The 16,782-nt window shown below is 41.9% G+C and overlaps 1 protein-coding gene and 1 long non-coding RNA gene across 2 annotated transcripts in view; one reads left to right on the top strand and one right to left on the bottom strand.

Annotated features, from left to right (window-relative positions):
• Positions 1–3,371: 3,371 nt before the first annotated feature.
• On the bottom strand, positions 3,372–6,848 carry pou3f1 (POU class 3 homeobox 1). Its single transcript, XM_029737728.1, has one exon. The coding sequence runs from the start codon at positions 6,774–6,776 to the stop codon at positions 5,646–5,648; it is 1,131 nt and encodes a 376-aa protein (XP_029593588.1). The 5' UTR covers positions 6,777–6,848; the 3' UTR covers positions 3,372–5,645.
• A 1,492-nt stretch (positions 6,849–8,340) lies between these two features.
• The window catches only part of LOC115177167 (uncharacterized), an 8,929-nt gene continuing 487 nt past the window's right edge, over positions 8,341–16,782 (top strand). Inside the window, exons 1-3 of the long non-coding RNA XR_003872362.1 lie at positions 8,341–8,785; positions 12,305–12,513; positions 13,400–16,782. The exon at positions 13,400–16,782 is cut by the window's right edge and continues 487 nt beyond it. This is a non-coding gene — a long non-coding RNA (uncharacterized LOC115177167). The remainder of the gene's footprint in view (positions 8,786–12,304; positions 12,514–13,399) is intronic.

Genomic DNA, 16,782 nt, shown 5'->3' with positions numbered 1-16,782 from the left:
TGATTTTTGTGGGGATTTTGAAAGTCATATTCCAGTACAAAAGTATGATCAGTATTGCATGGTTTAGGTCCAAACGTGGCACCATTTTAAGTTCCCCAACAGATAATGAGTGATGCTGGCGGGAGAGTTCTCTAAGGACTGTGTCTTCCCTATGAAACGAATAACTCACAAATCCCAGGTGTCTAGTGTGGATCCAATGTGGATATGTGATTCAGACAGGCCGTTTAGTTGGGTTTTGAGCACATCCAGTGTCCCAAATGGCACCCTATTCCTTACATAGTGCACTACATTTTACCAGAGCTGGTCAAAAGGAGTGCACTATATAGGGAATAGGACACCATTTGGGATGTACATAGAATCTTCTGCTACAGAACCACTTCACGACATGTTTAGGACCTATCAGTCAAATGCTGATTATAGATTGAATTTATTTTATTGTGTACCATGTACACTATATATACAAAAGTATGTGGATACCCCTTAAATTAGTGGAATTGGATATTTCAGCCACACCCGTTGCTGACAGGTGTATAAAATTGAGCACACAGCCATGCAATTTCCATAGACAAACATTGGCAGTAGAATGGCCTTTCAACGTAGCGCCGTCATAGGATGCCACTTTTCCAACAAGTCAGTTCGGCAAATTTCTGCCCATGCGAGAGCTTCCCCGGTCAACTGTAAGTGCTGTTATTGTGAAGTGGCCACACAAGCTCACAGAACGGGACCACAGAGTGGTGAAGCGCGTGGCAAGTAAAAATCGTCTGTCCTCAGTTGCAACACTCACTACCGAGTTCCAAACTGCCTCTGGAAGCAACGTCAGCACAATAACTGTTTGTCGGGAGCTTCATGAAATGGGTTTCCATGGCCGAGCAGTCGCATACAAGCCTAAGATCACCCTGCACAATGCCAAGCGTCTGCTGGAGTGGTGTAAAGTTCGCCGCCATTGGACTCTGGAGCAGTGGAAACGCATTCTCTGGAGTGATGAATCACGCTTCATCATCTGGAAGTCTGAAGGACGAATCTGGGTTTGGCGGATGCCAGGAGAACACTACCTGCCTCAATGCATAGTGACAACTGTAAAGTTTGGTGGAGGAAGAATAATGGTCTGGGGCTATTTTTCATGGCTCGTGCTTGGCCCCTTAGTTCCAGTGAAGGGAAATCTTAACGCTACAGCATACAATGACATTCTAGACGATTCTGTGCTTCCAACTTTGTGGCAACAGTTTGGGGAAGGCCCTTTCCTGTTTCATCATGACAATGCCCCCATGCACAAAGTGATGTCCATACAGAAATGGTTTGTCGAGATCGATGTGGTAGAACTTGACATCAGCCTCCACTGATGCAGATATAATATTGTGTATTATTCTTCCAATACATTTTAAACAAATTGCTCAGTGACTCGCCTGAGCTCTTACAGTTGTAGGAACAGAGTTGTACCATTTGGGGGCGCTTGAGACTCGCCGTTCTCTTCAAAATGCTTCAATATCGTAAAGCCATATTTGGGCTCATTTACAACAGTTTGAGCTGACACTTCTCAAGGCCTACAGTATCTTATATATATTCGTATGTGAAGTTATAGGGACCTATGTGTGCGTCTAATTGATCAGTTTTGTATTAATCTCCAATATACTATTTATTATTGGATGATAGAATCCTTGCGCTCTTATGACTTTACAAGGAGCGCCTAAAGATCATTAGCTACATTTGGTTGACTGAAATACGTGGAAATGTCAATATGCATAATCGCTTGGCATTATGAAATTGTATCAAAGAGTGGGAGGGAAACAAAAGGATATCCTTGATGACATGTGTATAAAAGGACATTATATAGGCCCACCAACAGAGAGAGAGAGTGAATCTTATGTTCTCAGGTTTTCTACCTGAAGGACAACTTTTAACGTCTCTAAACATCACTTCAAGAATTCCTATCTGACAAAAAGTTTGCCTTCACTCAAGTTGATATCGATAACCTGTATGCTATTCAAAAAAATTGTTCGTGCTTTTGTTAGGGTTTATTCAAACAAGTAATGCAAAGTATTCTTTTCGGTTTTATTGAAGGCTAAAATAAATGTTTTCAATCCATAGCATTTGTTTATGCGATGCATTGTTAAAAATAGGCCTATCGCTGGCTAGGATTAGGCTAAAGTAAAACAGTCTTAATATAATGTGGAGTAAATCACAGAAGACGTAAATCGACATTTCTTATTGTGCTAATGTCAAATATGGACACCACAGATGTACAGTATTAACATTTAACATTTAAGTCATTTAGCAGACGCTCTTATCCAGAGCGACTTACAAATTGTCTTGATTAAGTTCTAGAGCTATAACTGAACATATTAGGCTAAACTTAACAATACTTCGCGCTAAATTCATATAGTTTGATGTTAAACGCTTCCTTGAACTTTTGACTAACTCTGAAATATTGGATTAGTTTGACTGTTATTAAAGCAAATTGTTGTTGACTTCTCTGTCATTTGCGGCGTTGAAACTGGTGAGATGCAATGACATTGGCGAATGAGTTGCAACATTAGTCCTACATTTGCTGAATCAGAACGGCTTGTCATCTAACAATTTTCCCCGTAGCATAATGTCCACCCACATCTCGTTTTCTTCCCAGAAAGCAAAGTTGCGTCGTCTTTATCTTATTAATATGAATATCAAAAGATAATACAAACTAATTGTGTCCAGATTGCTAATTATTCTTACATGGCTATCGGTAGTCCTGCGTTAGCTGTAGCCTATAGCGCCACATAGCCTACTGTGCGTGTTTTAATGGAGCTGGTGTGTTTATGTGCTCCAAATGCTAGCGAGCCTATTTCTTTGCATTTTGATCTACTTCAACCTAGCCTTTCACAGCTTATTTAATAACATCAACGTGATGTTTAAAACGAAAAACCAATTGTTATTATAGCCTATACTTATTCTGAACACTTGGAGAGGTGTGTGTGTGTGTGTGTGTGTGTGTGTGTGTGTGTGTGTGTGTGTGTGTGTGTGTGTGTGTGTGGTCTTGGACTCTGCTCCATTGGCTTAGTTAATATCCTAACAACCCATCATTTGGTCATTATTAGTATGATTATAGACACTCAGAAATCCCTCGCAGGCACTTTATTTGTTCTCAAAGCAGAAGTTTAAGATACAAGAGACGGTGTTATTTTAGGACATATTTTCTAAGTACCTCAACACTGTAGGCTACTAGTTATAAATAATATTACAATCGGCATGTTGCTGCGCACCAAGAGCAAGTCTGATACATTGCTGCTATGTAGCATACTATTATTTACCTGGTAATACATTGTTATTACCATATGACAGTATTAACTAATAATCCTAATAATATTAATAGTACATCAGTCAATAAAAAGACACTATTTTCGTAATAATATTGCACAATTTAATACTGCGATTACACAGAGATGTGAACAACGTCAGGGATTGTGTGGACTTGATGCGGATATGAATGCCCGAGGTAAACATACTGTTGTGTCTATTCCCTTTAAAACAGCACATGTACACAGCCTCTGATTTAAATGAATCCCAATTACATAACGGAATACTGGTTTAAAGTGAACACATGTTGTCGTCAACACTTTCTGACGGCTTAAATCAGAGGGGTTAAGAACAACACACTATTTTAGTGCATTGGATTTTTGTTTACCACATACATTTGTATATTTTTTTTCTTCTCATCTGGTGGTTTCACAATAGTTAGCAACAAAGGAAAACGGTTTGGTTTTTGAATGAAGACAAAATACCTTTTCTTGTATATACGTTTTATGTAAGTAATAAAATATTACTATAACATAAATAGGAGAAATGTGACTTTGCAGTCTACATTTAGCAATCAACATACAACCAATGTAGTAAACAAAACATATTGAAATCCACTGCAACATAACCATTAACCGAGCCAAACAAAAAGCTCCAAACACATTTAGGAAATAAATATATATATAAATGGTCAGATTCATAAATGAAATCATATTAAAATATCTTCTTGGAATTAGTAAGTGTACAAAACTGCCGAAAAAAACAAAACAAACCAAAAAAAATATCTCAGAACAAATACATGTTTACATATTCGACATATTTACACATCGGAAATAATCCTGGCAACATTTCATTTCAAATATTTTTTTGAAGAAAGTTTTTTCCCCGCTGTATCGAATAGCACTGTCTGCAGTATGCAATTGCACTATAGGCTACTGTCCATCAGAATGTACCAGACCCTTGAGAAATGACACGCAACGCACGAGTAGGCTAGTTAATCAGTTTTTCCTTTCTTCTCCATATCCGAAAAAAATAAATATATCTAAAACAGGTCCCTTCATCACTTTTCATTCGAGAATGTTCTGAATTTCTCCGTATATAGTGGTTATAATACAATAATAGGAATGGTGTAAATGAATGGGGTGTAGCACAGGCTACCTTTCAGATCAATACAGAAGGTACAGAATTCGAGTTCTACTTTTTATTATGATATAAAGAATGAGAACAGCGTGACACTTCGACCTGGGGCACTGAAGTTACCTGAGAATATCACTTTCATTTCGTATTAAACCAATCTCGTTCTAAAGGTGGTTGGAATAGCTTGGCAGTTAGCAATGCAAGTTGCTGACGGCGCCCTGGAGTGATTTTAGGAACCTGTAAACATGAAAATAGCGAGTAAAGGCCTACCTCAAAACAAATTCTGAAAACAAAACTAATATAAAATTGCAATGATCAGTTCAACGAAAGAATAAGTGCTCCATACAAAAGGAAAAATAATAATCAAAACAAACACCAAAAACCGACAACAAACACGTGTTTCATAAAGTATTCATCCATATTGCCCTTTTTTAGCGTCTGTTGCTATCTGCAAAGCGTACATGTTTTAAGGCTGCCAGACGTAAGCTGTCCTGTTGCATTCGTCAATTTTGAAATGCATCTGGCATTTAAGTGTGGGGATTTTTGTCATCAACGGGTGCCGTAATTTCCATCCTCTTTTCACAAACTCCTCTGGCCAGATGACGTTGTGTCAACAGTAGGAGTAAGGGAGGCGTTTCTGATGAGTTACCGTACACTTATAAAATGAGAAACAATAAAAACAGTCTTCAGAACAGACACTGAAGTTAAAATATTCCAAACAAATCAAACATCACAATTAATAGAACAAAGCGAAAGAATAGGCTAATAATTTGAAATATTGGTTAATGGGTTTTAAGCCTGAAAATCAAAATGTTCATTGTGTGTGTGTGTCTCCTTTGTTGATCGTTTTCAGGCAACCACCTCGCACTGTGGTGAGCGCCATCAGTTCAAGACACCACTTGCAACATTTCATCGTTTCCCTTTGAACAGCCACGAAACATCGAATTTACTTTATCTCCTCCATAGAATTTTGGTAAATAAAGATATTTGTTTCATTTAAAATGTGAACGAAATCAATTCAGTAATAGTGTATGTTTTTCTTTTCAACCATTTTCCATTCTACCTATTTGTTGTTGTAACACAAGCTCCGGTTACTGGGACAAAACTCATCTGTCTGTCCAACTTTGCCATGTCTCTGTTCTCTCTCAGTAAAACAAAATGAAATACTGTTAACTCCATAGTCCTTTCCATTTTTTTTCTTGTTTCCCCCGAAATTGTAGGATTGTTCATGAAAACAGTCACTGCACAGGACTCTGTAATGTGTGGTGAAGAGGGGGTGTCTCCGCTTGAGAATATACGTCCTCCATATTCGGATGAGGGACCCCTATCGGCGTCATTCTTTTCTCTTTTTGTCTTCTGTTGCAAAACCAAACACGGACAACCTCTTTTTCTAATTGAAGAGAGCCGGCTAAGCTGGTGATTTCATGGGCAGAGGGCTTGGGACATTTTAAGAAATGATTTTCCAGCGCCCCTTTCACCCCAACTTCAATCGAGGTCCTCTTCTTTCGTTTCCTGCCCTGCGCAGCAATCTTGTCCAGATTGGTGGGACTGCCCGTGTTTGAGTCTGTCTCCTCCAGCCACTTGTTTAGCAGTGGCTTAAGTTTGCACATGTTCTTGAAGCTGAGCTGCAGTGCCTCGAACCTGCAGATAGTGGTCTGAGAAAAGACGTTTCCGTACAGGGTACCCAAGGCCAAGCCCACGTCCGCCTGTGTAAAGCCCAGTTTGATCCTTCGCTGCTTGAACTGCTTGGCGAACTGCTCCAGGTCGTCGGAGCTGGGCGCATCCTCGTCTGAGTGGTCCTGGTGGTGGCTGAACGCCTGCTGGGGGGACTCCATCTGGTTGTCATGGCTACCTGTGTCGTCGTGGAGCGGGTCCCGCATGCCGTGGTGCAGAGAGGCGGGCTGGGGACTTAGCATGGCGTTGAGGTTCGTGTATCCCGGCTGCGAGTAGACTAGCGACTGGTGACCGTTGGAGGCAGGGGACAGCGGGGACAAGTGGTGCGTCGTGGTTGGCGCCCACGACCCATGGTGGCTACTCTGCGTCTGCTGGTGCACCAGGTGAGATCTATGGTGGAAGCCGCTGCTCAGGTCCTCTCGGCTCGCCTGAACGCTGGCTTTGTTGTGCTCCTGTTGCCCGATATGGGTGCCGCTGGTCCAGTCGGTGTTGGAGGTGGGCAGCCACTGGTGGTGCGTCAGGCTCATCGGATGTCCGGTGTTGGTCGCCGCTAGCCCTTGCAAGTACTCGTGGTGCATCATTTTCTGCACCTCTCTGTAGGTCGTCCCCTGGTGCATCCTGTCCGAATCCGGATGCATGAGCGGGTTGGACGGTAATGAGTTATTCCGCGGAATATACTGAGCTGTTGTAGCCATGGCTCCGACTTCGAAAACTGACGAGTACTTCGGAGGTCTGGAGGCTTTAGAGCTAAAAACGCAACAACCTGCTCTGGGAGGTCTTGGGGAAGAGCTAAGACACGCCTCCTCTTCGCTTGTATTGGCTCCTTACGGATTCAAGCCCACAAGAGGCATCGCCTACGTTGCAGAGCGCATTTTACGCACATAACGAATAGGGCTCTGTTTCACATATACTATATAGAAACATGTTAATTCTATATTCTATATATATACATTTATATTTTAGGGTATTGGTAACTTCACGGTCTCTGGATATGACCTAGGTTTTTGTTATCCCTTTCTCGTGGGCTGCTTGTTTGCACGTCGCAGGCGCACAGAACCCAGTCACTCGCAATTGGTCGCTCCTTTCTCATTCTTTCCTCCATCCTCTCTCTCCAAGCCAGGGCGGAGAGGGTTGGAATACAGTAGGAAATGATTGGGTTTCGTTGGGTTCGTTCGGGTTGTTTTGCAAATAACCACGTGGGGGAGTACGGGGATCTTTTTGATGGGGTGACAAAACCCCCCCTCCACCTTGATATCCTTTTAGTCAGTGATGACTAACTGCAGCGCTCCCTATTTAAGTAGATTCGTATTCTTATAGTGTGGTGTTCCAGAATTACAACCACCCACAAAAAGAGATGCATGCTAATAAGAACTGTGTGATGTAGATATTTCTTTGAATACGGTGAGGTGTGACAAATCTCAATGCGTTTTCTTTAATAATAAAGGCTACCATTTAATCCTTTATCCCAATTGTTTATGACATTTCCAATGTTAACCACTTAGAAAAAAAGGTTCTGGATAGAACCAAAAGTGGTTCTATTGCTTGCTTCATATATGTCACACCTAAAGGTTCTATATAGAACCCTTTTGTATGGTTGTTTGATCAGAACACCAGGGGTTCTTCTTCACTTTGGGTTCCATATAGGGTTCAATATTAAACCTATTTCGGTTCTGTATAGAACCTTAAGGGTGCCATATATGAAGCAAGCATAGAACCCTTTTTGGTTCTATCGAGAACCTTTTATTCGAGTTTATGATCTCCTCATCAAGGCTTATCATTCTCTCTCTCTCTCTCTCTCTCTCTCTCACACACACACACACACACACACACACACACACACACACACGTGCACTTACACTTTTGTCATTGGATTGGGCTTTGGAAAATTGTAACATGAATCTGCAAATTTTTGTATTATGCTAAATTAACAAGGGCATGGATAATAATGTGTGTCAGGATTCAAATTGTGGTTATAAGTGTAACCGTAAATCGCTCTGCGTAAGAGCGTCTGCTAAATGAATAAAATGTCTAAACTGTATAAGAGTACTATAAGAGTACCTTCTTAAAAAGTTATGGTTGTCAAATAAAATGATCTCCAAATATCACGTTCAATTTGACCACCCGTGACAATGTGGACCTATATGCAAAGCTGATGAAAAGCAGAAGGTATTTTATAGCGTTTCTCTCGAAGCATTTTACTAAACAGCAACTTAGAGTGAAAATCCTGTGTTTTTCCCTCTTGGCTTCTTCCACACTCCTCTCCGGGTTGATCTGATTAGTTTTCCCTTCACGTTTTGTCCCAATAGCAAATTACCAATTCTATGAATTGCAAAGCAGCCTCGGAGACGCTGAGGGGTAGAGAGGGGGGAGATGCGAAGATTGAAAGGGATCTTTGCAAACACAATCACGTTCTTAAATGGAAATGCGGGGCTTTAAACAAATCTTACATCTCTCCAGTTCCAGTCGCCTAAAAGTCCGCAATCAGGCGCATGTTCCACTCCTTCTAAAACCGAAGCTTTTTGTAAGCTTTTTCAGGCATCACTCTTTATTTTAATTATTTACCTGAATGATTTTTTTTTTATCTCACGCGCGTGTTTATGTTGTTCTCGTCTCTCACGCGACACTTCTCTCTGTTTGTAGGCTACAGTGGGACGCACTGTACTATTTATTCATTTGAATCCCTGGACTAGAGCACGATTTAACGGTAAGTTTGCTCTCTTTTCTGCTACGTGTGTCCTTACTTCACTCTGGCACGACACGACACTGAAGAATATGGTGCGTGTGTGGTTAAGATGCTCTTGGGGTCACAGGTGCTCGTCACCATCTCTTGAAAGGCGTGGTTTTTCCCGTCCAACCTTTATATATTTCGTTTGGATCGACTAAGGGGAGACAATTCCCAAGAGTCGGTCAGGTGTCATTTAGAAATCATTAAAAGGTTACAGAGGAACTTCCGGAATTTTTATTTCATAACGTACAAAATATTTTAGGATGTATTCCAATAGAATGATGCAATATTAGTTGTTGTCGAAATGTCTGTTTTCTTTCAAAACATAATTATAGCAGTGTTATAGGCTACAGCTCAGTGACTGATTAAATGTCAAATAAAGCCATTATCCGTTCTACCTTGGATTTAATCATCTAAAAAAAACAGGTAGGCCATATTTACACATCTAATAGGCTTGTAAACACAACCTCTTCAGACTATTCGATATGCAAATAATGTAAATATCAAAACGCGTTGTGTGTTGCTTTGATGCATTCAGTAACCTAATACACAATTTCCACTTGAGTAAAATAGTTTAGATGAATCGGAATATCACTTGATCTGTCAAGGGCCTTTGCTTGTTCATTTGTAAGATGTTAAGTCAGGGCCGAACATTTTTGTAAGGACTTGAAAGATTCCTGAACCCTTGGAGACCACTCTGTCGGGTTGTGACTGCTTCCGGAGAGTCACTTCCATGCCTCAGTTAATGAAGATGCGTTACCATTCAGTCATTCTCGTCTCCAAGTCTATAAAAAGTCATTTCTGCCGGGGAAGCGGTGCTGCCGGGGCAGCCACAGGCATACAGACCAACTCTTGTGCTTTGCCAGCCAGCTCGAGGAGCTGTGGAAAATAAATATCCCGATGCTCAACCCTCTCTTGGTAAAGAATATGGCCTTGTGTGGAACTAGGTGAATTTTTGCTAAGATGCACGAGGTTGCTATGGAAAGAGCGTTGAAAGGGATGACACGCATCTTACTGCTGATGAATGATAGGCGATACAGGAAAAGGCAAAAAAAAGAGGTCACGATATGATGAATTCATAAAAAAAGACAGTGGAACACACAATTATGGGGTTTCAGTAGCTGACTAGTGAGTATAAGGCATGGTGATGCGAGTTGAGGAAGCCCGGGTGACCCTGTCCCAAAATAATAGTCTCCGTTTTCAACAGTCTGCCTTGTGTCACATTGAACTTTTTCTAAACATCCTTCCCGTCCCCTTTTCGTGCACGGCTCTTTTTTATAGTCCGGTCACGTCCAAGTGCACTAGCCTATGCAGAAATGTTAGTATTCATTGTGGTTGGCTAACTCTATGGTGAAGCAATGGACTTACGCTGTAGCCTATTTGGTCTATGAACATTTTGGAAAAATAGATAGACAATCTATCTGTATAAAATAGGATGAAAGTGCATGTGTGTCTTAGCAGTAGGCTGTAGCATTTCGTGTTTGCACTGTCTACAATAAACTCACCATCATTATTTCCAATTGCGCGTGTGTTCATGAACTACAACAATGTCGTCCTGTGATGTTTTGTGCTCACTGGACATTTGCCCACTGGTATTAGAAGTATTTATAAAAAAATAAAAAAATAAAAACATTTTTCCCTTATAGTCTTCCTTGCGCTCCCTGCCAGTCACGTGTTGAAGCCTCAAGTGAGACCTCCTCGACTTGAATACAATTATAACCTGGACGCGCCTCAGCCAACAGCCACCCCATCCACTCTTAATGTAGCCTAACCATGTTCCTAGAAGGCAATTCTGAAAGATTAAACAACAAAAACATCAATATTCAAATACCCGAAAGGCCTACCCCCACAACATAACAGTCTAACAGTATTTATAATCTAAAATAATATTTGTACAATTATAGTATTCACAACTGGTGCACAATAAGGAAGTAAAAAAAATATGACACGAATGACAAATTCAAACAAGGACATTGAGGCCTAATTCTGTTTTAAAATAAATTAGATAAAGTTGCAGGGATTGTCTTTTTAATAGGCTAATAAAACTCTTTAGGATAACAGTCACATATCAATTTGAATGCACTTTCAACAACTGTCACCCAGTGCCTAGAATTACAGGCCTAGCCTACTGTAGCTTTGAATCTATTTCTAAAGGTCAAAGTCAAATATGTGTATTTCCTCTATGCTTGTCTGCCCATGAGCTAAAAAAAAAGAAAAATGTCAAAACTCAAGAGGTTAAACAAAAGTATTTTATATTCCTCCAAACAATTAAGCCTAGAAGCTGGTGCTTTCTGAAAGCCATTTCACAACAATACCTTTCTCAAACTCAGATGGAGGATGATGATTTTAAGTTCCTATAATTAGACACATTGTATGCTAGACGTCTCTCTGCATAGTCCCAGAAAGGAACCCCATTTCCTGCACTGCATTTGATGTTAAACACACCTTTATTCCACTTCCAGAGGGTCATTCAATCGACCGTTGCACCTGCCACTTCTAAATTTGGATTAAAAAATTCAGAAAATAGCTATTATTCACAAACTTCCACAATTCAGATAATTGTACTTTCCCCCACTTTCAGTCTTTCTTTTTTGATAGAAATGCGAAATAGGCAATGACTACACGATCGCAATAGCTCATTTGCCTAGTGCGTAAATGACCAACGTCCTATGCTTTTCAGGTAACTTTTTTTCCATTCATTTTTGGCTAATGAACTCGGCGCTTCTGCCAGCATCCCCCTGAGAATGCGAGGGGAACGTTTCTCTTGTGGTAAAAGGTGCGAGATTTCTCCCTATTTCTTATACTAATTAGGCGGGGGTCTGAACACGATGTGGGATGAATATTCATGAAAAGGCACCGGCGCGCAATTAGTCGTGGAGAGAGTTCCTAACTTCAATCCCTGATCAGCACCGCGCGCAGCAGAATGGGGTACCGCTCCCCCTACTCGTGATGTGTCTGTGGTGCGCAGCCAACCACTCTTTGAACAGTCTATTTGTGTCCGTTCCTTTCCTATCGTTCATGTTTTAAAGCTGCCAGCACCAAAATATCCCGCTTGCCCACTTAATGCCACTTCCCAAAAGGGAATGACAAATAAAACACAACAACCTGGCGCCATTATTAGAGTATTTACATTTTTAATGAAGCTATTTTAGGAAATTGTATTTTGCATACTTTGGTGGTCAAAGTTCAGAATATAATTTCTCACTTGATGCCTAAAATGAAATCATTGTATTAATCTCATACTACAACAGTAGTAAAAGATAACAGTAAAATCCTACATTTAAAATGATCAGATGGTCAGAGATAATGGACATCCTTTGTTTGCACAGGTGTCCATGTCTCTTACCAAACATTAGGATATCAAAGTATTAGAATACCAATAGAATAGAATATGATGGATTATAGGAACAAGAGAACACACACAAACACTAATCGATAACACAATTAAAGCCAATATACAATTTACTATATCAGGATCACTTTTCACTTTACTTTCAGAGTTCCAAACCTTCCATCTAACTCCGTGACGGGCTTGAAAGCATCAGGCTTGGGATGCCTAAGCCCCTTCTCAGCTCCTGTCTGTCTGTCTGTCCTGTCTCCTGTCCTGTCTGCTGGGGTGTTGGTGCCTGGGCTTCAACCATCAGCCCTAACCTGTGTGGCTTCCTGTCCGTCCACAGAGGGACCCAATCCTCTACTTTGAATTCAAGGTGATCCTTATCCCCCCCCCCCCCTCCTGGACGTGTGTGCCTATGCCTCTTGGTTTGCCTCTCGCTTCCATAAAGATGTGTTTATGTATGTATGTATGTATGTATGTATGTATGTGGGGAACATAGGGAGGTTTTAGAAGGTTGGTCGAGATAAGCAGTGGAATTTGTGGCTGTGTGAATATGGATGGGGTCCCTGCTCTCTTAGAGACTGACTGATAGAGAGGTAAACAGCTTGTGGGCTGGAGGGGTGAGATGCATGCACCTGAATACATTTAGGCAGCATCACCATCTCTTCTTCTCTCTCTCTCTCTCTCTCACTGTCTCCCTCTCTCTTTCCTCTGCTCTTCCTCCACCTGCAAAGGTCTATCGAATTATAGTTATTTCGTGAAATATGGTTGTGTTGTGCTTTGGATTTCGAAATCTCCTGGATTTGGAAAGGGGTTCCATTGTTATTAAAATGCTGAGTACAGTAGTGTTTTGTTATTCTTTCGACTAGTTCTGCTCAGCTTTATGTGCTGATGTTGCTTAATCATACGTTGTGGTGTTAAAGGAAAGGCCAAGTTGGTTAGATCCCAAAGACACTGTTGCTCACTTATTTTTGTTTCGCTCAGATCAGCATCATTCTACACCGTTCTTGATTTCCTGCCATCACCGTCATCATCGTCGTCGTCATCGCCGTCGTCATCATTGTTGCCCTCATCATCATCGCCTTCTTCTTCTTCGTGTTACTTCCTTATTCATCTCTTTTCCTCCTTTCCTGCCCTCCCTTTCCCCCCTTTCCTCCTCTATCTCTCGTGCCCTTTGTTGAAATGATTAGGAGAAGCATTAATATGATCATCCCAGAGCCGGTGTTGACTTCCTCTTCTCTCCTCTTCTCTCCTGACAGGGGCCTGAAGACAACACAGCCTCACGCAATCTCAGCAACACGCAGGTTACGACCCCAACAGGACATACCACGCCACCCGGCGGGCTGAGTTGTCACGCACTACACGTGCGTGTGTGTGTAAGCCACAGGAGGTTGGTGGCACCTTAATTGGGGAGGATGGGCTCGTGGTCATGACTGGAGCGGAATCATGGTTTCCATGTGTTTGATGCCGTTCCATTCGCTCCGTTCCGGCCATTATTATGAGTCGTTCTCCCCTCAGCAGCCTCCGCTGGTGTAAGCATGTTGCCCCCTGCCGAACGTCCATCCGTCCTGCGTCTCCCCCTCAGCCCACCCATCCTTCCTCTCTACCTAGCCACCCTTTCATCCTCTGTCTCTTTTCTTCATACTGGACCGGAAAATGAACGAGCAAAGTTGGCCTCGCGGAGAGAGCGAGCGTCCACGTTAACTGAAGTAAAAGAATAGATAGATTCACTTCTGCAGGTTGAAGGTTGTACTTTATGACAAATTACATCAATTAAAGGGATCGTTTGCTGTGTTGTTTACCCCATTCAACCTGGAAATCTATCCCTTTAAATATTTACATACTGTAGATTTTAATAAGAGGACACATATGGATTTTCTTGAGTACACAATTTAAAATATGTATTTCTATAATAGGAGGATTGTGTCTCTGTTGAAATTGAGAGGATATTTGGTTTGGGTACCCCAAAAAATGAATTTGAAAAACCTCTCAGTTTAGAAGAGGTTAGTAACAGGTGAGGTAAACGTTTTGAAAAAAAACAAAAGCTGTAAAAGTTATGTGAATCAATGAGATATGGCTGAACTATTTTCCATTTGACTATTGCATAGTTTTTTTGTCAGTAACATCAATTGATACTATTCACAATGGAAGACAACAAGTTGAATGTAATGACAGTGTACACACCTACTTCAATATCAGGCAGGGATACTAGATATTGCATACATGAGTTAACCTGCGGTTATTTTTCTTTTGGTTTATTAGTTATTCTCTTTCTATAATCCTGTAATCAGATTTATCCTCGTGTACCGTTATAGAGGGATATTATTTAAGCTGGATTTCTTTGAGTGTCATGTCAGTAAATGTTCACTAGTGGGTTTAAAATGTTCAGACAGATAGGCTTACTATCTTGATCACATTTTGTTTCTGATTTACCTTTAAGAAATAGTATGCTTATTAAAAACATGCATCAATAAAAGCTGGGATAACGAACCTACAACATGCAGTATATCAAACCCATTAAGAAAGTTAAGGCAGACTTCTTACAATACGTAATTCCCAGCAGCTGAGCGAGATAGAGAAAGAGAGTGAGAGAGAGAGAGAGAGTGATAGAGAGAGAGAGAGATAGAAAGACAGAGACCTTATTTGATCCAGCAGACTTTTCTCTGGGGTGTAGAGTGATCAGTCCTGCCCCTCCGGTTACTCCCCTGGTTCTGGCACAATAACAGACAACTCCAGCCACACACACACACACACACACACACACACACACACACACACACACACACACACACACACACACACACACACACACACACACACACACACACACACACACACACACACACACACACACACACACACACACACTACTGCGCACTCACCAGATAACTTAGCTGCAGTCAGAGGCCCACTGGAAAGTTATTAATGAGCTGTTTAATTTTAATTAGATAGTAATTCATGTTAATGCTTGCTTAATGGAGCCAAATAATTCCCCTCGGTCACTTGGGGTCTTTATGCTTCGTTTACCGGCCCCTGCAGTTATTCTCCATTTTGCCTTTATATTAGATTTCAAGTCTTTCTAGAGAATGGGATTATACAATGAATATGGGAAACATATGGAGCAACTGAAGCGTGTGTGTGTGTGTGTGTGTATGTGTGTGGGCACATTCATTTGTGTAAGTGTGTGTGTGCCTACTTGCATACGCTAGCGTGTTGGTATGTGTGTGCATATTCATTTGTGTGTATGTGTGTGCATCCATTTGTGTGTGGGAGCTAGCAGGTGGCTCTCAATTCTAAATGCACCACCCACTAAATGAATTAAGTCCAGAAAAACAAAAGGTCAAGCTGAGTATTGAGGGCACACTGGGGTCGAAACCTTAGGTGGAAGTGCAGCCGGTAGTACATCTCCATACGCCGACAAACTAGTACAGGGGTCGCGACCTGAGCATGAGGGTATGGTAAAATGAGCAAACCTCTAGTCGTGTGCTCAGGCTGTTGTAGTTGTTGTGTTTTCAACACACCTAGAGGGTTAAAACAATGTTAAATATAGGGGTGAGTGTAGGAGTAACCAAACGTTCGTGCCCTTACCAAACAAGGGGTCATGGCTAAGGCACTGACCAGCCAGCCTGTCTCTCTGCTGTCTGGCCTGTGTGCGTGCCGGGTCTGCGCCGGGGCCGCATCAAGGCATTAAGCCAGCCGGCTGAATTGAGTTAGTGGCTACAGACGGCTTTTAATTGTTGATTGACCAGTCTGAGTTCTGCCTGTGCCGGGGTCACTAATGATAGCACAGGGGGAGGTCCCTAGGCCCCAGCTGCAATTTCAGCCCCACTCGACCCAGAGAGACGGAGGAGAGCGGAACAAGATGGAGGGACTGACGGAAGGGAGGAGGGAGGAAGGAAGGAGGAGAGTTTAAGAGAGAAGGTTAGAGAGGATATGGGATGTTTCTGTTCTTGTTTGTTTGATCGAGAAATTGATTAATTAAGGGGTTATTACACAAAGATAATAGACATGGGCTGATGGGTCCCACATAGAAGCACATCAGTTATTGAAGCTCACGTCCAAGCTCAAGTATGCTGAGCCTACCCCCGTACAACAAATCCATATTCTTTGATCCGTTTGACGATTACAAATTTGACTTTGTATTCGTTCCATTTTTTCCCCAGCTCATTCTCTACTTCTCCTTCATCCTCTCCCTCTTCTCCTCCCTCTCTTCTCCTCCCTCTCTTCTCCCTCTCCTCTCCTCCCTTCCTTTCATTTGGCACGGAGGCACCAAAGCCCACTCTTGCTGTTTAAGCGGGGGTGCGCTCCCTCGCCCCTTTCGCCCCTCTCCCTCACAGCAGGTGCGTGTCCTTCCCTAACATTTGTTATCTCTAATCCTGCAGGTTCCGAGCACAAAAAGAGCGTAGTAAAGTCTCTCACCACCCTAATCCCTCCATCCCTCAACTCCTTTTTTGATGGCGTTTTTTTTCTCTCTTTTTGGGGGGAAGGGAGGGAGAGACACTTCACTCTGATTACCACACAGTTTTATCTATCTGGGAGCCCCTTGGAAATTCAGAATTGTGGGGGCTTCGTCTGTTTAGCTCCCCGGTCCCGACTTTCCCTTTTTGCCCCCTCTACCCGTATCATTTACAGTCATTTTCTG

Source organism: Salmo trutta, chromosome 37 (genome assembly GCF_901001165.1).
Source record: "Salmo trutta chromosome 37, fSalTru1.1, whole genome shotgun sequence".
In the NCBI taxonomy this organism is placed as follows: domain Eukaryota; kingdom Metazoa; phylum Chordata; class Actinopteri; order Salmoniformes; family Salmonidae; genus Salmo; species Salmo trutta.
This window is presented reverse-complemented; position numbering and strand designations above follow the sequence as displayed.